Consider the following 21,947-nt stretch of genomic DNA (forward strand, 5'->3'; position numbering starts at 1 on the left):
GCAAAGAGACCTAGGCTGGAGGTTGGTGTGAGTCTACCACAGTTCGTGAGATGTCTTCCAGCCCCAGGGTGACGAGCTGAAGCATGGTGATTTTGAAGCATACATCAGCTTATCCTCACGAAAAGGGAAACTTGTTCTGTTTTAAAACTTCTCTCTTGATCGTCAAAAACTGTGGGATTTAGGCCTTCATCTAGTGTGAAAAATAATAATTAAAAAAAACCCCACATTTATCTTTAATTTTTCTGCCTTTTCCTAAGTGTATTCGAAAAGTTTGAACCTAAACACTTTGGTGTAGTGAATGGCTGAGACTCTTAATGTCCTTGTCCCCGATGGGGTGCTGCTGACCTAGAACTGCACCAGCGCTGCCTGCTCGTGGGGGAGCACAGCCTTGTATTTCTGTGTCGCTGTGAAGGTGACGGCTAGATCCGAGCTTGATAAAAATAGGCCTTGTGGTAGCTTGTATGTGGAGCGCAGTCAGGAATGCAAATTTTTTGTTCTTTGGGGCAGTCGTAGAGAAGTAGCTTTCACTATTCTCAGCTCAGCAGTGAAAGATTTGCATCTGAGGTGGAGGAGCTGAGAGGCACATCCGAAGGGAGGCTGAAATACATCTGTTGGTGCCCATGCCCCTCAGGCCTGCCGCAGTCTAGCGGGTAAACTTGTGCCAGATTTTGACTGCTGACAGCAAAGCTTTGATACAAAAATGTCTGGATTTAGCCCAGCATAATAATACATGCCCAGGTGGTTCAGTTTTAAGTCCAGAAGGCCCCAGCAGTGGCTCTGACCGTGTGTAGGCACCATGTCCTGCTCGCTCCTCCACTCCTGGTGTTTCCGTACAGCCTTTGTCCTCTGGGCACAGGGTGGCTCCCAGGTCCCATTTCTCTTAGCATCCTCACACTTCAATGTCCTGGCCTCTCATCCTGTTTTCCATCACTCTTAAAATAAGGGTAGGACAGACTGACAATATGATACGAATCAGCTGTTTAGAACTGATTATTCTGTGGTGAAAGCTGTGCTTGGTGCCTGGCATGCCTTCCCTGTGTTGTAGTGAGGTGGGGGTTGCTCTCTTCTCCCAAGTAACAGGCAATAGGATGAGAGGAAATGGCCTCAAGTTGCACCAGGGGAGGTTTAGATTGGATATTAGGAAAAAATTCTTCTCCAAAAGGGTTATTACGCATTGGAACAGGCTGCCCAGGGAAGTGGTGGAATCACCATCCCTGGAGGTATTTAAAAGACATGTAGACCTGGTGCTGAGGGACATGGTTTAGTGGTGGTTTTGGCAGTGTTAGGTTGATGGTTGGACTCAATGGTTTTAAAAGGTCTCTTTCAATCTAGAGCATTCTGTGATTCCATATTGTGAGCTTCACAGCGAAAGTATAGCCTGGAAGTGGCCCAAGCACATGTTTGCATGAAGGCCCCATCAAAGCCCAAAAGAACAAATGCAGCAGGACTGTGAAATCCACTGTTATTTCATGTAGTTGAACTCTTCTATTTTATTTAAAAAAAAAAAAAAAAAAACAAAAAAAACAAAACCCCAACATTTAAAGCTGAATCCCTACCTGTTACTAACCAGTTAGGAAATGAGAACGATGGTGTAAAGTACTTGCCCAAAAAATATGTCACTGCATAAAGTAATTTCCCTTAAACTTTAACCAGAAAAATGAATGGGTTGTCTGCTGTTCATTTGCTGAAAGAATTACTGCTCAGCTTTAACCTTTTTTTGGTATCTTGTGAGTCTAATTAGTATTTTTTCCTTTTCTGTAGTTTCAGCATTACAACACTTAATATTTTTAGAAATCTGCAGTGATCAGGCAGCAGGAACCAATCTGCCTCTATGAAAACAAATACTTGTTCATTACAGATGTATGTGAGTGATCTCTCCATCTCTTGTTTTCATTCAGCTGAGTGTATGGCTGGCATCTGTTTGGCTACTGTAGAAAATAAACCTTAGCTAGAATATAGACATTGGGAATTTGTTTTTTACCTTCAAGTATGACCAACAACACATTGCAGACAAGTGGTGTGACAAGTGAAGTCTTGTTTTCCTTTGATGTATTTAGATCTGTTATCTACAATACTCATAGCTGGTGTGCTCTCTGGAAGTGATCTCAGTTGAGCAGACCTATTCAGTAATACTGCAACTTTGTTAATTTTAACGTTTGAAGTGCTACAGTGTTTAAAATTTCTGTTTTCCCTGTTGGGCAGCTACTCTTAATACTGTCCAACACCTTATGCTGTTTTGTTAACAGATTCTGCAGCTGTAAGCTTTTAAATGGCTCAATTCTTATGATAAAAACTTAATTCAGCACCTTTTTCTGTGTGACTTTTTCGGTGACATGCCTTTGAACAGCTGTCTTCGGACAGTCCCTGCTCATCGTTTGAGTAAGCCACAGCATATATTTTCCAGTTTTGTAGCTTGCCTCGCACTGAAACCTATACAGATTTTTTTTGCAGCTTTTTCAGAAATGCCATGGTAACATCATGTTGGGAGTGCAGGGTATCTCAAGACAGCAAGAATATACCAAAAGGCAAGCATCAGTTTTTAGATCCTTTGCTGCCACTTGAAACTGCAAGGAGTTCCAGCCTATATGAGTGGGAATTGCCTTCATTCAGCAAGTACGGTGACAAAAGATCTACTATCTATAAAACAAGTATGAGGAGTCTATTTAGCTGTACGCCATTGTTTGATGTAGTATCTTTTCCAGCTTCTTTCTGTCATAATCTGCCTTCTGCATGTAGTAGAAAGCTTCTAGGACATACAGAGGCACTACCAGCTGTTCTGATTTTGGCGTTCCTGTGCCTCAGTTAACAGTGGGATTTCCACATTACTTTAAAAAAAGCATTACTTAAAAATAGTTGACTGAGGCATTCATTGACCCTCATCTTAAAAAATTTACTTCCTGTTGCAATATATATGGATTGTGGGGAAGAAATATACTGGAAGGTTTGGCAAAACTTCCAAGTGTGATTATTCAGAGACTTCAATATATGCAGGTAACATAAGAGACACCCTAAAAATTCAGGGTTTGATTCAACTCCGATGTCTATTTTTGTTACACAAATTCTGTGTGTTTCTTGCTGAATCAGGTTCTTGGTGTACTTTGTGACAGTGAATAAATTTGAACTGTGCTTTATAAAGAAACTTTCACCTTTGGGCAAAGTTGAACAGAGAGCGTTTATTCTGAAAGGGGTTTACTGGCAGGCTTTCTGCAGGGTAGCTATAGTAGCCACCAGTTTCAAGGAAAGCTCTTCAGCACTATTTTTTGCCTGTTTACTGTGTTTGAATCGAAGTCAGATTCTTGCATTTCAAGCACTTCATCTCCAGTGCCACAGTTTCAGCACTTTGGGGGACGAGTAAATGAATGTGGTGCTCTGCCATCAGCCTAATGCTTTGAGTTAAAAATGAGTAAGTTGGAAGAAAAGTATGTTCTGGTGCAGGAGTCCCCGCTCTCCTCACCGCGAGGCTGTAGGTGCTCTGCAGGTTGACATCTGTTCCGTTTCAGTGTCTTGCAGGGAGTTGCTTACATTTTGCAAAAGATGAGCTAAATCATAATATCTGTCTGTTTTTTCACTCTTTTCACACCCGTAATCAGGTGATGCGGCACAACAGACTTTGCATGAATGGGTGAAGATTCTGTGGTGTTAGCGGAGCACTGTCCTATTGTTGCATAAAAGCAAAGATGCCATTTCTAATGCAATTTGAATATATGGTAACGTCCTCAGCTCCTGTCTTAAATGTGACAGGAAGCATCAAATCTGAAGTGGTTTTTAACACTGGGCGGGGGGGGGGTGTCGGGCCGGATATCTGCAACTTTCTGTGTGGTAGGGGAGAGTGTGTAACACACTAAGGTAAGACTAAGTCCTGCCTGGCAATAGATTCAATCCCAAGGTAAAAAGAAGTGTCTGAGAACACCTGGGTATTTGATTGCAGCTGTCCCAGTGTTGAAATAAAACATGACAGCTTTTGAAATAATACCTGCCCTCTATTAAGGTTTTAACTGTTGAAGTCAGACCTATGCTGGTTTCCAGAGCAAAGTTTTGTTCTGTTTTCCTTACTAGTTAGTTGTTTAAAAAATTAAATGCAAACACTGTACCACACACATCTTCAGCAGTGCTCAGAACAAATACAAAATTTTGTTCATTCCAGCAGTCCCAGAGCTGTATCATCAGCAATCTGGTGAAGCTTAGTAAGGTGGGGGCCACATATGCCCTTTATTTCGGAGCAGGAGGCTTTCAATACACAGTTATTTGCAAATACCTGAGTTATCATAGAAGAGGGAAGCCACGGGTATGAGCTAGTAAATACATACTGTTTGTACCATAAGATCATATGCAATTGTGGATATAATGTGCTCTTTCCTCAGAATGATCCAGTACCATTCATGTTGCTTACTGTTTTCTGTCTAAAGAAATATTTTCTCTAATGGATGCAATGAAGATGTAGTTCAACTGTGCAAAGGTAACAGACATAAAGAAAGGAAAACTAAGTTGATATTTTATGCAGAACTTCTCTCGTGGAACCAGCCTTTTCTTGTTTTGTTTTAGATACTTCCTTGAGACTGGAGGCGTTTCCACAACCAGATCAGTCTCTGGGTGATTATTAAATGGAGGCGGCAAGCATCTGTAAGAGCACAGGGATGACGTGAGAATGAATGAAATCAGTATCTTCTAAATCTACCTAGAGTCTTCAGAGGATTTTTCTTGTAGCAAGGAAGGGGTGTAATCCAGAACAGTCTCCACGTATCCATTAAATAAATTTCATTTGTACTGTAGTATTTCTGACTAAAGAATTATTTGACAAGTGAGTGAAGCTCTGAGGGCTTTTCTAAGTCTTTGGGGTGTGTTGTCATTTAAATTTTTCTAAGCAGCAGCCCACAGGAAAGTTCTGGCATGTTTTATGTTTTTATTCAGGGTATAATTTTCTGGGGTCTGGAATATGGCTGCACCTGGAAAGCGGGCAGATGCTAGGTGGCACTCAAGCATGGGCAGTACCAGCAGCGAGGATGGGGCAAAGGGTGAGCGCCTGGAAGGTGAGCCCTGCAGGGCTCCAAGTGTGCATTCTCGATTTCAGCACGTGCTGCTGCCCACTTGTCTTTACTGTTGCTGCTCTTACCTCTGCTGTGTAGATTTTGTGGATGTTATATCTTTGTTTGCTACTCACTGTGCTAAATTCTTCTTGAGGTGGCATTACTGCCCTTGATGGCAAATGCAGTATTAGTGCTCTTCACGGCTGAGTAGGTCAGCTTTGCCTTTTTCCAGGTGTAGAAACCACTGGCACTGTAAAACAAAATGTTTGATCGGGGGGCGGGTGGAGGTGGGGGAGGGAGGTTGCAAAAAGGTGGATAATGAACCAGAAATCTTGACAGTATTGCTGGCTGGATCTGAGAGGAACAGGTTGTAGTTCGAGAGCAATGCGGCTGTCGCTATGGAGAGGGGGGTGATGAAGTGCTTACCTGAGGCCGATTCAGAGTAGCCTGCTGATCTGGCTGAAAACTAGTTGTTTAATCTTTCAAGTTATTTTTCAGCTGAATTGGCTGGCCTGTTTCTCAGTGGAGCTACAAGATTACTGGTAGTAAGAAAAGGGAGGAATCCCCTACTTGGCAGCAAGGTGATTTTTTGCATCAGTCTAAGCAAGATTGGGAAATTGCACTTTACATTCTATGAAATTCTGAAGTTTGAGCACCATCATCCTCCAAACTGATGCCTGTTGAAGACCGAGTTGGCGTTATTTTCCCCATTTGCAGGCATGATATCATAAGGTCTCCTGTGGGTTTCAGTTAATAGTCTGTTTTCTTTTGTGTCATATAACATTTTTTTTGTAGACCTGAATGCTTTTTATTTCCTCAGTTACTGTTTTGTAATGCCTTTATACTGTAAATTTATAAACTGAAGAGTATAAGAACTGATAGAGTATATTCGGCTCACTTTTACAAGCTGCCAAAGGTGCTCTGAAGGCATTGGATGTGCTGGCTCAAGTTTCTTGTGCAAGCCTTGTATCATTGTCCAGTGTAGCTGCTAAATTTTTCCATTAAAATTCTTTCTCAGAAATTATTGCACCTAAATTGGATTTTAATTTTTAGGAGCTAATAATAGTCTTTACTCTGGTAATTTCTTGCAATGGAAGTCTTGAACTTTCATAATCAGAAATTATTAAATGTAAATAAGTGTAAGGTTGGATTTACTACTGAAGCTTTGGTTTTAGAGCTTTATGTTTACACACTGCATTGGTTTTAGGTAATGACTGCTAAGGTTATTTAGTAATATTAACTTCCTACTAGGTTGAAGGGTTTTCCTATTATTAGAAAGTGCTCATTATCTCATGACAACCAGAGGTCAGATCCTGGAAGTGTAAATTTGGAGACTAAAGAAAAATATGCATGCTGCTTAACTTGAGATTATTTCCTGGTGGATTGACATAACTTTATGAATTAATTCAGCACCATGACTGTTCGGTTGTTGTTGTTGTCACTTTGATTTCTGCTGCCAGGTAATAGTTGATAGGAATTTGGTACTTTTTGCATTGCTTTTCTGTCAGCCTGTGTGTGCTGCTTTGGTAACATAACTCTCGAAATTCCCAAACACTAAATTCAGACCTAACTCTCATGAGACTGTTTTATTGAAAATTATAAGCAGAAGCTGTACCTGAATAGCGTTCTGTTTCTGGATGAATGATAAGTTGTGAGATCCTTCGTCTTCCAGAGTAAGACTTTCTAAATGGTGGTGCCTGCATAACTTTCTGCAAAAAATTGCTCCCCAGGTGCAGTTTGTCATTGAAAGTGGAGCTGATAGTTGACTTTGCTCTCAGTGTCTGTGTAGTATCATGCAAGCAGCCTTTAGTTGTCAGAGGAACAGTGCTGTTTTGGAATGGGCAATTAAGTGCTTTAAACACAGTAAAACTTTGCCTTATTTTCTTTGCAAATTCATCTCTCATTTGCTTGCACATACCACAGTAGTTTCTTTAGCAAATGAGGCATGAACAAGTGCTACATTTAGTACGTAACTCGTTTTGTGTGCAATCAGTTCAAAGTGAGGTGGGGCCCATAGGAGGAAATGAGAAATACGACAGAAAGTAAAATGCTGTTGACTTTAATACTTCAACTAACAACATCATTAGGTTTTTTTATATGGTATTTTCTGTGGTTCTCTGAATCATTGTGGATACCCTTTATTGGCAACAGTTGAATCCGTAATTTCCAAATTCATAGTGTAAAAATTAACTGGTGTCAGTAGCATCCATTATTTTCTATTTATCTGGTGATCTTAGGCAATTTCTTAAGGCCGAAAATGAGTTACGTGTAAGTATCTGGACTGTGTAGGTAGCCATCCACCAAAACAGCTCCATGCTAAAAGAAGCAGTTCATCTTTTGATTTGGAAAGGAATGTTTTGCCCAATTTATCCAAAACCACCTTTAGGGTTGGTTTGGTTTTTTTTGAGGTATGGGGGAACAGATGTTTTTGTCTCAGAGGATAGGATCCTTACTGAGCAGGATCGGTAGCCTCGCTCAGTAGGGAGGCTTGCAAGGAATCTAGACTTCACAGTCCGGAGTCCAAAGAAAGTAGATTTGAGCTTCTTATCTTGACTTGCAGCCAAGAGAACATAGCCCAAGGCGTAATCTGTTGACAGGACACATTAAAATGACCAGGAAATTTGCTGTTTTCCTACTGGAGATGCAGTTTTCTACAATAAGAGAGAGTCCCAGAAGTGTGTTCAAGTTGTTCATCAAGGTGACAAAAAATTAAGAGCTGGAGCTCAGGAGGTTCTCCTGCACATGTGTATATGTCAGACTTTTCCATTAAATTCTAATGTCACCAAGTTTGGACAGATTTCATGGGGGTGGAGAGCCCGTGTGGAGGTATCAGCACAAGCACATAGGTACTGCTTACATCTTCATGCAGTAGCTAGTTCTGTACTCTGAAAGCTTGAATGGAAACTGAGCATATCCAGGAACGACTTGGTGTAGATTGTCTACCATAACAGTCACTGTGTTAAAAATGGGAGATCTTGCTGTCCTTGTCACCCTTCTTCCTCTCACCCTTGTCATCACATACTCCTGTCCATTTCCTTGCTTCTTTTCTCATACTCACTGAATCCTCCATGAGCTAATTTAATTTATTAGTTCAGATAAAGTAACTGATAGGGGATTGTGTCCTGTTCAACTATTGAGTTTGGGTTAGCTCACAAGAGAGCCTAGTGGGTGCTAGAGCTGGCATGCAGGACTAGCTGGTATCGCACTGACAGAGTGGAGGAAATGGGGCTGGAACCCTGGAGGTGAGCCTTCAGATCAGCTCAGCTGCTCATACACCACCTTCTCGACTGTAATGACTTTCCCACACCTACCCAGGCAGGAGAATTGATTTGGTGTGAGGACGAGGCCGGGGTATTTCAGCTGCGGAGTGAAGTGCCATAGCTCACTGAGCTCAATTACAGACCAGTAAAGGTCTGGCATGTAACCACTTTTGTCTGTGACTTACCCATAATGTCACTCTTCATTGAGCTGCTAACTCCTGTGCCTAGCTGCGGAAGCTGTAGCACCGTTTTCTATAACAGAGTTTTCAGTCTTCGTCTGCTTACCTCTTGATTTTGTTCATTTACTTAATCCTGAAGGCAGTAGATCTTAACTCTAGGCCAGTGTGTTAAATTGTTTGCATGGAGGAGTTGACTTGAAGCTGAGGTACTTTATGCCTATTGAGGGACATGATGGAGGAATTTTAAAGCTATAAAAGAAGACAGGTTTTTGCGATTCAATTTAAGGTATCTAGTATTTCAGCAGTGGGTACTCTTAGTAATTTTTTTTGTGATAAATTTACTTGCCTCTTATGCTTAGAATTTGTGTGCCTGAATAAACTAAAATAGGTTTAAAATTAAAGCGTGGTTTGAATTGGATTCTCAAATCACAATGTTGTTTGAAATACAGATTTAAAATATGGAGATTATATGAATGCTGAGTGGCCAGAAGACCTCTGAACAGACAAACTGTAGTTGAATGAACGTAACTTATTACCTTTTAAAATTGCTCTAATTAGGAGAATGTCTTACCTTATGAACTGTTGAAATGTCTTGCAGGTGGATTCACCAATGAACTTGAGGAACCCACATGATTTGGTAATACTAATGAGACAAGAAACAACAGTTAACTACCTCAAAGAACTGGAGGTAAAGCATATTTCCAAAAATACAGAAATTTTTTTCATGAGATTTTTAGTGATAGATTTAGATGGGGAACAGAAGTCATTGTTGGCATAATTGTGCTTCAGTGAAGGGATGAAGAATTCTTCAGATCTCAAGAATTTTGTGCCTTAAGTTTGCTCAATTGGTTATCATTGTCCCCAGCTACATCATTCACTGTTGTTATCTATAAATCCTAACATTTTTAAGTAAAGTCATTTAGGTACTGGATTGTGTAGCTGACCACTGTATTCCAGAACTATTTGTAGAAGTGTTGTCTTAGATTTGTTATAGCTGCTATTTAGAGTATTGCCTGTAGGCTGTGAATTTCCCTGTGCTCATCTCTGTGTTTGTAGGGCCTTTCTTTCCACTGCTCTTTCTAGGACACATCAGAGAGCAGGTCACCTCTGGTTTTCTTCAAACCCATTTATTTTTGAAAAAGGCTCTGAAAACACCTTTCTGAAAATGGCTGTAATGAACCATGAGGTTTTACAGAGGAGGAAAAGGGTCCAAATATGGAAGAGTTGACACACTGTTAACAACTATTTTTTCTTTTTCTGAATGGCCTACCATGAATTTGGAATGCTATTAGCCCTCTTTTTAGGTACAGCAGGAGAAATGAGGGGCTGTTTAAGTCATATTATCTCTAATGAAAGTATTTATATTCCATCTAAATAAAAAAATGTCCTACAGTGTTTTAGATTTCCTTCAAATGGACTTTGTTTTAAGGAAAAAGTTGGACTGTTCAACTCCTAGCAACTCTAGCATTTGCTTTCATCAGTATACATTCTTCTGTTTCCTTTTTTTTTATTCCTACAGAAACAGTTAGTTGCTCAAAAGATTCATATAGAGGAAAATGAGGACAGAGACACAGGGCTGGAACAAAGGCATAATAAAGAGGATCCGGACTGCATTAAAGCAAAGGTGCCCTTGGGGGACCTAGATCTATACGATGGCACGTACATCACCTTAGAGAGCAAAGATATCCGGTAATGAGATGCTTTATATTTTAAGATTTTTACTGAATGAAAAAAATCAACAAAACCTCTAAATGCAATTAAAAAGAAAAATACTATCACTGACTGTTCTTTATATGACAGTTGTTTTATTTTGTGTTAGTGTGAAAGAAAATTGAAACAACCTTTGCCACTAATTACAAAAGGGTACAACACAGAAATGCTGTCTCCCCCAAACTGTCCATGCCCTACCCTGAAACTTCTCCGTTCTGTTCCCAGCCTCCCAGTCAGTTCTGCCACTGTAACTCTGTACTGATATGACCAGACATGTGAATTAAACTGAAGTGCACCATGTAGAAGGGGGTTGAATTTGCTTGAGTGTTCTTTGGGTATTTTAAGATAGATACACTTCTCATAGTGGGAGCTGTCTTGACTTAAATTTGAATGAAATTCTGTTGATTACCAAGCTGTTGAACCTTCTGGTCATGCACGTATTGCTGTGTTTAGCAAATAAAGGATGTGTGGACAGTCTGCTCGACGTTCAGCTTCGTTGGTAATTCATCTTCAGGGCGGACTGTTTTGTTTTTCTAGTTTTATTTTTTTTAATGTAATCAGATGAGTACTTGAAGTGGGAAAAAGATTAATTTTATCCTCAGATACCTTCATTTGGGCTTCTCACTAATACTTGGGATTTGTTTGTTTGTTTCAGTTGCAGAGTCTTCTAATCTGCATGCATTGCCATTTGCCTGGTAGAGAGATCATTAATCATAGTAGTGATACACTAGGTTGACGCTGATACATTTTGGAGGCTGTCCAAATGTTGATGTTTTCTCTAAAGCAGACAAAAATGTATTTACTTTATCCTACAGTGATGACATCCTGATAAAACTGAAATCTGGGAAGACATCAGAAATGGTCTAATGTGCTCAAAACCAGAATTTTTTTAATGGTCAAATCGGAATACTGTGTCTGTCAGCTACAATACTGTCTCTTATGAACTTTAGCAGTATTTTAATCTGGAGCCTGCTGTGTTATGTTGTTATGTCCTCAGCCCTGAAGACTATATAGACACAAAGTCGCCAGTGCCTCCAGACCTGCAGCAGCCTGACTGTACAAAAGTTCTAGATCTTCCATACAGCATTCATGCTTTTCAGCACTTACGGGTAAGTGAGCAAATCCATGTATGTTTGATTTATTTTTTTTTTTTTTTCCCCCTCAGGAAGAGGAATAGAAAACTCTTACTGGCAGTTCTCAGTCAAGGTTGAAAAGTATTGTAATCTTTCAAGACTGTTTCAGACTCTTTTTCTTAAACCACAGCCATGCCCCACTTAAAGTACCTGCTTATAGGAGGGCAGTTCCATCAGTTACACAGATCCTGTTTCTCTTTTGTTAGTGTTTGCCTTATTTTAGAGAGCAGTGTTAGGAAAATGGAGTATTTTGTTTTCATAACACGTTTCATTAGTAAAACAGTAGCTTTCATTGGAAATTATTCTAACTTGTGAATTGTTTCAGTTGAAAATTGGAGGGTGCTGAACAGGGTCATTAAACTATATGAAGATCCAGGGTCAGAACATTGTTTGCAGACTTGTCAATAGTTCCTGACATACTTGACTGTCTCTCTGGTGTCTGAATGCCAAGCCCTAACCCAGAGGATGAGATAATTGTTCTTTACTAGTACAAAGTTCATCTGCTTTAGAAAGGTTCCAGTAGAAGTGTGATGCAAAAATTGTTTTTTTCAAGAGTATTGTATGAGCAAATTTTCTAAATTTGGCACTGTTGGCACTAAAGCAAACAGACATGGCTTTAGTGCTTGTATCTTGATATTTATTTTATTACAAGTCTTTAAAATAACTTCTCATCTACAAATAAGTAATTTTCATACGAACAAAACAGGAGCTGAAGCTCTCTAGCTCTGTTCCTGGGTCTGGATGCACTTTTGAAAGGAGTATGTGGTTTGTTGGGGAAGGAAGAAAAAGAATAGGAGATGTAGGGATACTTTCATAGTGTGCATGTAACTTGACAAACATGAGTTAAGTGCTTCAGTGGTCATTAACGAAATCAATAGCTGCCAGGTATACAGTGCTACCAGAAATGAATTTTTCTCCTATAGCATTTATAAGCAGAGGCTGCTTTCGGCTGTTTCTAGTGTTTGCCTATCTATAATAATATATATTATTCATCTGTCAAAGGTGACATTATCCTGTCAAGTCTCTAAGATCTTGATATAAAAGGATAATAAGAATGTAAAATAATCAAGCTGTAAGTTTTCCTGGGAGTCATGCTCTTGTCTGTGTTTCTCTACTTTTAGTTAAAGTCTCAGCAAATACATATATTCAATTTTTGTTTCAGGGTGTCCAAGAAAGAGTTAATCTTTCTGCACCCTTGTTACCTAAAGAAGATCCAATCTTCACATACTTATCACGGAGGCTGGGAAGAAGTATAGAGGAAATAGGTCATCGTATTTATGATGGGCTAATGAAGGTATGAAACTGTAATCTTACTGTACGGACAAAAAGACTGCTAGAAAGGTCTTACAAGATTAGATATGCCTGTTCATGCAATCAGATCCAGTACTAGTTTTGCACGTATGTTTTTGGTTTACATTTCGGTTACAAAAGGCAGACTAAAAACATTTTCTGCTAGGTAAGCAGAGGTAGGAGAAGGCATCAGCAAAGCCAGTAAATAGATACTTACTGTCATCTTTAATGACTCTTGTATTTGTGTGGTCTGGCAAGCCACATTCATTGCTCTCTCAAGGTAATAAGAGCTTTTAAACAAAAATGCAGGTACTTAAAGAACAAAGATGAAATAATAGTACTGAAATGTGTATATTTTTATGAAATGCCTTCCTGCAAAATGTAGAAACTCTCATTGAACTCCGGCTAAGCTGTTGATGCTTAAGCTACTGTCACTTCTCGTTTCATTTCATTTTGAATTTTTACCTGTCTGAAAGGCAGAAGTTCTGGTTCTTTAATACATTTATATGCTAGTTTGTTCTTCCTGAACATTCACAACTATTGCCAAATGGCAGCTTTCCAGAGGAAGAGAATAACTTAGCTTAGACAACAGCTCAGCTTTCCATCCCATAGTAATTAAAGCCCTGGTTAACCCTTTAGTTCATGTCTTAGTAGTTAGGACAGTTCATTTGTTTCTCTTTACTGCAGAACTCTTCTTCCTGGGTACTCTATAATATGGCTTCTTTTTACTGGCGAATAAAGAATGAGCCATACCAAGTAGTAGAATGTGCCATGCGTGCCCTTCATTTTTCTTCAAGGTAAGAATTGCTAATTGACATTTCTAGTTATCCTAGTTAGTAAATAGGTTTTAGTTTTTAAGACTGTTTCCTAAGGAATAATCCATGTTATTTGTTCTTAGTCTTTATGTGCTATACTAGGCATATGTATAGTTTAGGCATTTTCCTATCAAATTACATATTTACTATGTGACTGAGGAATGAATGTATCCTTGTACGTGATTCTTACACAGTCTGACCTTCTTTTAATGTCTGCTTTTTCTTTTCTTTTTCTTTCTTCTTTTAGGCAAAATAAAGACATCGCACTGGTAAATTTGGCAAATATTCTGCACCGGGCTCACTTCTCCGCAGATGCAGCTATTGTGGTTCATGCAGCGCTGGATTACAGTGACTTCTTTACCAGCTATTACACTTTGGGAAATATATATGCAGTAAATACTATCTTTATTTTCCGAGGCTTGTAGAAAACCAAATACTATTTCATCTTTCTGGCTTTACTTGTCATGCTTTACTCTTTTACAGTGTATCTGGTGTTCCACGTGCATTTCACACTTAATGTTTAAGATTCTGTCAAGATATTTTCATCCAAAAGTCTGTCTTTCAGCCAAGATTTTCATCTGCGCTTAGAAATAAGTCACAGGGAAATTCTGCAGCCTTTCTTTAGCAGATGTAGTGGCTTGAGTTTCAGAAACAGCAGGCTTCTTGTTACCACAAATTAAAATTTGAGTTAATGACTTCTTTAAAAATGGAATTTTTTTTTATTAGATATTACTGAACAATGGCTAATTCTCTCTCTCGGTCATTCTTCAGATGCTTGGAGAGTACAACCACTCGGTCCTGTGTTATGATCATGCTCTACAGGCCAAGCCAGGGTTTGAGCAAGCTGTAAAAAGGAAGCATGCTGTCCTATGTCAGCAAAAACTTGAGCAAAAATTGGAAGCCCAGCATAGGTAACTTATGAAGCATCCTAGTGGCAATTCATACAATCTCACTTCTATTGTTCTGTTGCAGCAATTATTTACATTTCAAATAGAATAATGATTTTCAACCTTCTGTATTTCTTTGACTATGCAATAAAATTATTCATAAGAATACTTTAATAAACCCAAAGTTGATTTTGTACAGCACTGTAGGGAAAAGCTGATATTTTTAAAAGCATTCAAAGTAAATCTTTTCTACTGTTGAATTTTCAAGATCACTTCAGCGAACATTAAATGAATTGAAGGAATATCAAAAGCAACATGACCATTACCTTAGGCAACAAGATGTTTTAGACAAGTACAAGCTCATCCAGGAGGAACAAATCTTGAGGAACATCATTCACGAGACACAGATGGCAAAAGAAGCTCAATTAGGTACAACTTTTTAGACTTCACGCTCTTTATAGCAATGAAGAATTGCACATATTCAGATTAATGTGGGGACGTAACTTCTTTATATAGTAAGATGGCCCTGAGTGGCTGTTGTGCTTTGCTTATTAAAGCAAGGGATTGCCATATGTTCTTGAACAGGGTTGGTTTTGAGTCTTCTGAAGACAGAATTTTCTCTGTGCTGATTAAATAAATAAAAAGGATTGACCAAATTGAGGGCAGAGGGGTTGACTGTATGCTGCCTCTGTCTCCTCGGAATCCTGACTTACATAGCAGAAAAATGTTTTGTGCTCTGCAGGGAACCATCAGATTTGTAGACTGGGCAATCAGCAGCATAGCTTGCACTGCCAGTGGGACCAGCCTGTTCGTTATCACCGCGGAGACATTTTTGAAAACGTGGAATATGTTCAGGTTTGTCTGTGAATTAATACCACTCCTTTAAGTTGCATCACATTTGCCTTATTAGCAAAATAGTTCAATTTTTTTTGAGGCTTGACAAAGGGAGTACATTTTGGGTGTGGTAATTATAGTGAGAATTCATTTAGTCTGCTTTCCAGAGAGTGAAGTATTTAATGCTAGTTTCTTTTGCTAGAAATACAAGCTGAGATTGACTGTGGATTATAGAAACTTAGAGGGTTTATTGTTTAAGACTTTGTTTTACTTAAAAAAGAGAACTATTAGAGTTATTTGAGTTGAAAAACTTTATTTTAGTCCAAAGTCTTAGTTTCCTGTGAGATATCAACTACTTCTGCATTGACTCCTTTGCCTTTTCAGCCTGCGTAGAACAGCCATGTATTTCTTTCTAAGAAGTACAAGAATCCCCACTTGAGGAATTACAGCTTTCTCTTACATAAAGATACTACATTGCAGGCATGCTAGCAGGAGCGTAACATGTTTAATTTTCCAGTTTAGTTTCCTTTAGAGAGGACAAGAAAAAGCATTAGGCAGCTAATGTTAATGAAGAGGCAAAGGTTTTCTAAGGTTTTATGCACTCTTGTGCATGTGGTATATAGAACAAGAGTTATTCTTTAGCGGAAAGAATATTCCAATATAACAGCTTAAAAGTCTTTTTAAAATAATATTGTATCAATCATTTAGTTCTACTACATAAAATGTATCATAATATTTTTTGTTTATTACACTGTTGTATGACTCAAGCCAGGCAATTCTTGCATGCTCCTCCCAATTTAATCTCTTTTTCCTACCAGAAGGAGCACAAAACTGCCATAAGCAATTAACAAATGGGAGAGCAGAGCTCAGTGGTGTTGAATCTAGTGAGTGCTTTTGCAGCCCAAAAATTAGCCTTTGTGAGTAGTAATTTGTGAGTATTTGCTGCTTGCATATCTTGAATTACACAGTGTACCAAGGAAATCTGATACAGCAATATTGAGAAGTTTTGGAAGCAGGGTGTACACTAATACCGAAAATCCATAATGAAAGCCACCCAGGCAACACTGCTGCTGTGTTAGAACTACAGATAAAGAATATGGTTAAATTTATTTTGCTATGTGGAATGTGTTCTGGAGTTTCCCCTTAACTAGTTTAAGAAACCGGAATAATTATTTTTAATTATGCTGTGTTTTCTGCTTAGATGCTCTTCCTATTATAGTAATTATAAATTCAGATTATCAAGATAATTTTGCAAGCCATGAGTCTTAGTAACTCTGACTTGAACTAGAGCTGCAGTTTACATACGTAGATTTTGTTTGTTGTGTATTAGGAATGTTTGCTTGGTAGCTTTAACATTTTTTTGGTGATTTGCACTTGTGTTTTCATTGTTGACTGACTTACAACGTGAATATTACTTTTCCGTGGAGTGGATCAAGAGGCTTAAATTTACATTTTTTTCCTGCTACCCAAATTTCAGCTCATCAGTGAGGCTTAACATAATATAAACGGTGAATGGGGAAAAATAACGTGCAGAAATTCAGCCAGTAATATACTATATATTTTCCTTATTAAATATTGGGTTTCTGTCGTTTCTAGTTTGGTGAAGACTCTTCAACATCTAGTATGACATCTGTGAATTTGGATCTTCATGCAAACCAAAGCGACCACAGCCAGTCCTTGCAGTCTTCCCCTGTTGCTCGTTCTGTCGTTTCAGTGTGGAGTGTAGAATCCAATAGAGTGAGTGGAGTTGTGGAAGAGTGAACCTTGTCCTTATTTATGTGAAACTTCTTAGCATTTGGGCTGCAGGTTTGATGTATGGCAGCACTTCAGAACGTAGCGAATTTCTTCAACACATAAGCATTTCTGTAGTTTCTCTGTACCAGTTTCCTGTCATTTGAAACTCTACTGCAGTGCAGAGGGGGTTGTCCTTAGGTACCTTTGCAAACCATACAGCTGAGTAAAGATAGAAAATGGAACTGCTGTTACTCCAGAAAAGATAATAGTTTAATAAATCTCTGCTCTTTTTTTACTCCAGGCTGTTCCTTATGTTCTTATTAGCTTGTTAATTAGAATATTAAAAATGTTGAGAAAATAATAAAAAATAATTACTTTCCCCTTTAGGAAAAACAGCATATTCTTTGGCCTCATCGATCAGACTGCATGAAATCTTTCCCCAAAATTCCTGATCCAGAAGAACTTCCAACTTATTTCCTGCCTCCAGAAAATAGGGGATTCAGGCAAGTGTTGATTTTTTTTTTTTTTTTATTATATTCGTAAATTTTCACACTAAAGTCTTAATGAACATTTTCTTTCTGGAGAGGATGGATGCAACTAGTAATCAACAGCACAGATGTGTTTGGACCTCCTTCTCTGGCTGTTCCACAGAAGGGAGGGTGTTTTCCTTTATTATTGTCTTTACTGTAACAGTCAGATACAATTTCATGGTGATTCTTCTCTGACTGTTAGTACAAGGTGAATACATTAGATATCTACAGTATTGCTAAAAGAATGAGGATTTAAGCGCAAGCCTGAATGTCTTCTAGAGTATATTTTTAAAAAAGACCATCAGAGAGAGAGAATGAGGTGTCTATTTAATAACTACAGTTAACTGTTGTACATTGCATACATCCTCTTAGCTTTAGTTATGATAACAGAAAATTGTGAAGACCAGAAAATGCTAAAAGAGGATTATGAGTGGAAAGCTCCGGATTGTTCCTTTGGGATGGAGGTAGAAAACCAGTTTAGTTGTAGAATTGTCAGTAATACTTGCTATTACATAGGATAAAATAAATATGTCTGTGCTGCAATAGCTACCTTACATAGATCAATGCAATTTCATAATATCCTGCTCACTTAACAACATAAGCTTTCTTCTCCTAGTCAGTATAATTCTAGTATTGAGCAGGTGTTAAAGCAAAGATTCCCACCCACCAATGTCCTGAAGCTTCCTTTGAAAAAAAACAATGTTCAGCTTAAAAAGTTTCTCGCAAATAGTATAGCTACCTCATGATGTTTTTGAAATCAAACTTTAGTTTAAAACTTCAGCATTTTCTTTTTTACTTATCTATTTATTTCTAAACTTCATACAGTTCTTATAAGCATAATATGAGAATCTTCTGTGTCTTATCTCTACTGCGTTGTCCATTATTTGCAGGTATTCTGTGCTTAAAAATGGAAAGTAAAGACCTTATTTATTGATGACTTTTCAATGGAAGAGTTGTCCTTGAACTTTACTGGTTTGCTACTCATATCTTGTGGCAGTCTACAGTGTGAGATTTGTCAGTTGATAATGTAGCTGATTCTTATGTTTATGTATTAGTGACATGCAACACATGCTATTAATTTGTCTTGGTTCTCCTTATTGCTAGAGTCCAGCCAATCCTGAGTATCCCAAGAGATACCATTGGGCATGCAGAAACCCAGGCACCAGACTGTTCTTCCATTACTGATGCTCGTAACAATGAATCTCTAAACATACTGATCAAGGAACTAGACAGTAATCTAGATTTGAAATTCAAGATGCCGGATGATCAAGCAAGACAAGTAAGAGACATTTTCCCATTGATTCTCTTCTATTTTAAAGTTCTCCTCTCTATTGTCTTAAAAATCTTACTCAGAACTTCTCATGTTCTGGTATTTAAAAGATTACTTGATATCACAAGCCAATCAGTACTTCCAAAAGAAGGGAACCAAGTGCTTTCCAGTAGAGCTGGAGAAAGGGAGAACTTGTCACTCAGCATAAGACTTGTTATCTGACTTCTTTCAAATGCTGACCAAAAGTACACAGAGTAGGAAAGTTAATTTACTATTTAAAATTAGTGCTTTCTTTTAAAACTTCTAACAGTCCTTTGACATCATTCAACTTCTCGGGGTTTCCAGTAACTACTGTATTCTACCAAGTTGGTAACTTTCGGCTGAAGTTATTCCTTCATACTGCTTTCTGGAGATTGGCTGCTTTAATCGTTACATGTTCACATCACCTATGTAGAACAATTGTCCACCCCACCCCGTACTAAAGAAATACTTAGGGAAGTAATACTTGAATGAACAATACTGTAAAACTTCATCAGTTGTTTAAAAAAAAAAATTAAAATCTTTTTCTGTCCAGGTCTTGCATTCTCGTATCAACAATCAATCTATTACGCAGGCAAAGATAGGAGCATTTCTAGATCATGCCATGAAAAAGGTATGTAAAATCTGTAGCATGAAATAAATTCAGAATTCCTATTTGAGGCTTTTTTCTATACTTCCAAAGAAATCAGTCAGTGATGTGCAAGAAATAAGCTTATTTGCTGCCTGTAACTGAGATGAAACCACCTTAAAAATCCATGTTTACAAGTACAGCACAAACATAGAGAGAAGTATCCATTTAATTTAGCTTAGTGTGGACCAAACAGACCTGTAGTTATAGTTCTTGTTGTGACCGCAGGACATGGAGCAACAATATATTAGCTAATCCTGGCACCTATTTGCTTAACTGAGAGAAATAGCGTGGAATTACTTCTCCATCTTTCACCCCTCCCTGCATGCCTGCCTTTTGCTCTTCCTCCTCCTTCTCCCCACTACCGTGTGTCATCCTCCACCCCACTCTCCAAAGAAACTAACCCACTGTCAATCATCTGTCAAGATAATTAGCACTCTGGGGCAAAGAATATACACCTGTATAACACTTTGTGGAATGCCACCTCCATCTTGTGTGGGGCCTTTGAGAGGCATCACAAGTCAAATGACAGGAGGCATTGAGAATAGAGGTTGATGCATTTTGACGAGTCAAGCTCATATTTCTGAAATTCTCTCTTGTACAAGTTGTGGCAAGGCAGTGTGTGTATGTATTGCTTTTAGTCTAAAATCAGTACCGTTTACTATGTGCATCTGTCTTACCCAGAAGAAAAATTAACAGTAGCAGTTGATTCCTGTTGTTATGCTGCTCAGAACAGTTCTATACGTGTCTAATGTCTTAACTGCTGCAGTGCATAGGTATTGTGTTTTTAACTGTAGTATTCTGTTGCCTCCATGCTAGAAGTCTGAACTTCTCAGTCATTTAGATGCTAATGTAAGAACACTGTTGTGTCGGCATGCCTGTTCTGCTAATGATAAACTTTGTAGAGCAGGAGTGCTGCAGTTGGTATTTTTGTATTGGGAAAGACAAAGTGCCAATAACTTGCTGATGATTTAGTTAAAGAAAGGTCATTGAGGCCTGCGTATGGAGTGTAATTCAGTGAGGAGGTTAGCATGAAAAACATGCAAGTAATGTTATGTATGCACATTGCAAAATCGGGGTCATAAATACTCTTACAATTACAGATTATGTAAGGTATTCCAAACAAAGAAGTAATATATCCTATCGCTATCTTGCAGTTCATCTTGAACCATAGGTGGAACCTTCCAGTGTGAGGTTGTTTTTAAAATCTGGAAGAAAATCTTTGTACTGATTAACTTTTCCAACACATTATTACTGCAATGCCAGTTGTATTGTGTTAATACAGTACTACTGTGAAAATCCTTATCTGTTCCATGTCTTTAATCCTAGCTGCATGTTTTTTACTCATGCATGCATTTGGGCTTCAGATGTGTAGGTTGGATTGGACATTAATTTCAGTTGTTGCCTTTATGCTTTAAACTCTTTGTAGAATTGGGTAACATGGAATGCTGAAAATACTAAAAACGAGAATGTAAGTGTTTCTGAACCATTTCAAACTGATCCATCTGAAAGTGGATGTTTTACATAGCTCTGTCCACCTCTCAGTATTTTACAGTTTTGCTATTTTTCCTGTAGGATGAGTGTTTGTTTTTTCTGTTATAGGTGAAAGAGGAGGAAGGAATGTTCAAGGTGCATTTGACACTTTCTCCATTCTTCCACCTGCCCTCACTTGTTGCTTGCTGGTTTATAATCTTTAAACAGTATCTAATGCATGTCACTTGTCAACTTTCATCAGACAAATAGATAACTAAATCTAAGAAAAAACAATTCTGAAACCTTGAATTGATAGGAAATCTTGATGGTGGATATCGGGCCTGGAAGCACATCTAACTACAATTTAAAAGCTGCCGGGCCTTCAAATTGTAATTTCTGCATAGATCTGTATTAATGTAATTTTAAGACTCTGATGTGGCTCACAAATGTTGCTTCCTGAAGCGAGCTAACCATTATCACTTGTGTATTTCAAGTGACTTTGTGGTGATAATATAAGGCAGTCATATGGGTAGAGCGTGAGCCGCAGCTGCTACTAAATTACAATTCAGACTGTAAATAGGGTCAATTTGAGTAGGGTAGAGCAGATTGCATAATCTGCTAGCAGTCACAGCAAAGTGTAATTTGTATCTACTTAATAAGGTAGTATGCAAGAGCCGAGGTTTGTATGTTTCTTACCAAAGAGCAGGCAAGTCTGTCTTCCTGAGAAACCTCTTTGGTGGGTGTTTTCATTCTTTTCCCTGACTCTCCTATAGCCGGAAGATCCTCTGTGGCTTGTGCTTAATGAAGCTGGATTGTACTGGCGTGCAGTTGGAAATAGCACCTTTGCTATCACCTGTTTGCAAAAAGCATTTAATTTGGCTCCACATGAGTATCAGGACATCCCTCTGGTCAATCTCGCTAACCTCTTGATTCATTATGGTCTTCATTTGGATGCCAGCAGGCTCCTGCTGAAGGCTTTGGCCATCAATGCCTCTGAGGTAAGATGATGGAGTTTGTGTTCGTTCAGCAGTGAATGTTCTTTCCTTTATTATTTTCTAAATACATGTTACTTGTGCTTGCTTACCTGTGCATGCAGTTCAGCTTCCACCTTGTGATTTGCAACAGATGTTAATTTTCATTT

At 38.5% G+C, this 21,947-nt stretch overlaps 1 protein-coding gene across 1 annotated transcript in view; it reads left to right on the forward strand.

Moving 5' to 3' along the window:
* TTC17 (tetratricopeptide repeat domain 17) overlaps positions 1-21,947 on the forward strand; it is a 60,748-nt gene that overhangs the window by 6,220 nt on the left and 32,581 nt on the right. The window contains exons 2-15 of the mRNA XM_074584316.1: positions 9,062-9,151; positions 9,983-10,152; positions 11,171-11,282; positions 12,469-12,600; positions 13,284-13,393; positions 13,659-13,803; positions 14,183-14,322; positions 14,567-14,727; positions 15,041-15,153; positions 16,729-16,869; positions 17,254-17,369; positions 18,501-18,675; positions 19,241-19,318; positions 21,580-21,804. Of these exons, the coding sequence (XP_074440417.1) occupies positions 9,062-9,151; positions 9,983-10,152; positions 11,171-11,282; positions 12,469-12,600; positions 13,284-13,393; positions 13,659-13,803; positions 14,183-14,322; positions 14,567-14,727; positions 15,041-15,153; positions 16,729-16,869; positions 17,254-17,369; positions 18,501-18,675; positions 19,241-19,318; positions 21,580-21,804 (1,908 nt within the window). The remainder of the gene's footprint in view (positions 1-9,061; positions 9,152-9,982; positions 10,153-11,170; positions 11,283-12,468; positions 12,601-13,283; positions 13,394-13,658; positions 13,804-14,182; positions 14,323-14,566; positions 14,728-15,040; positions 15,154-16,728; positions 16,870-17,253; positions 17,370-18,500; positions 18,676-19,240; positions 19,319-21,579; positions 21,805-21,947) is intronic.

Source organism: Larus michahellis, chromosome 4 (genome assembly GCF_964199755.1).
Source record: "Larus michahellis chromosome 4, bLarMic1.1, whole genome shotgun sequence".
In the NCBI taxonomy this organism is placed as follows: Eukaryota; Metazoa; Chordata; class Aves; order Charadriiformes; family Laridae; genus Larus; species Larus michahellis.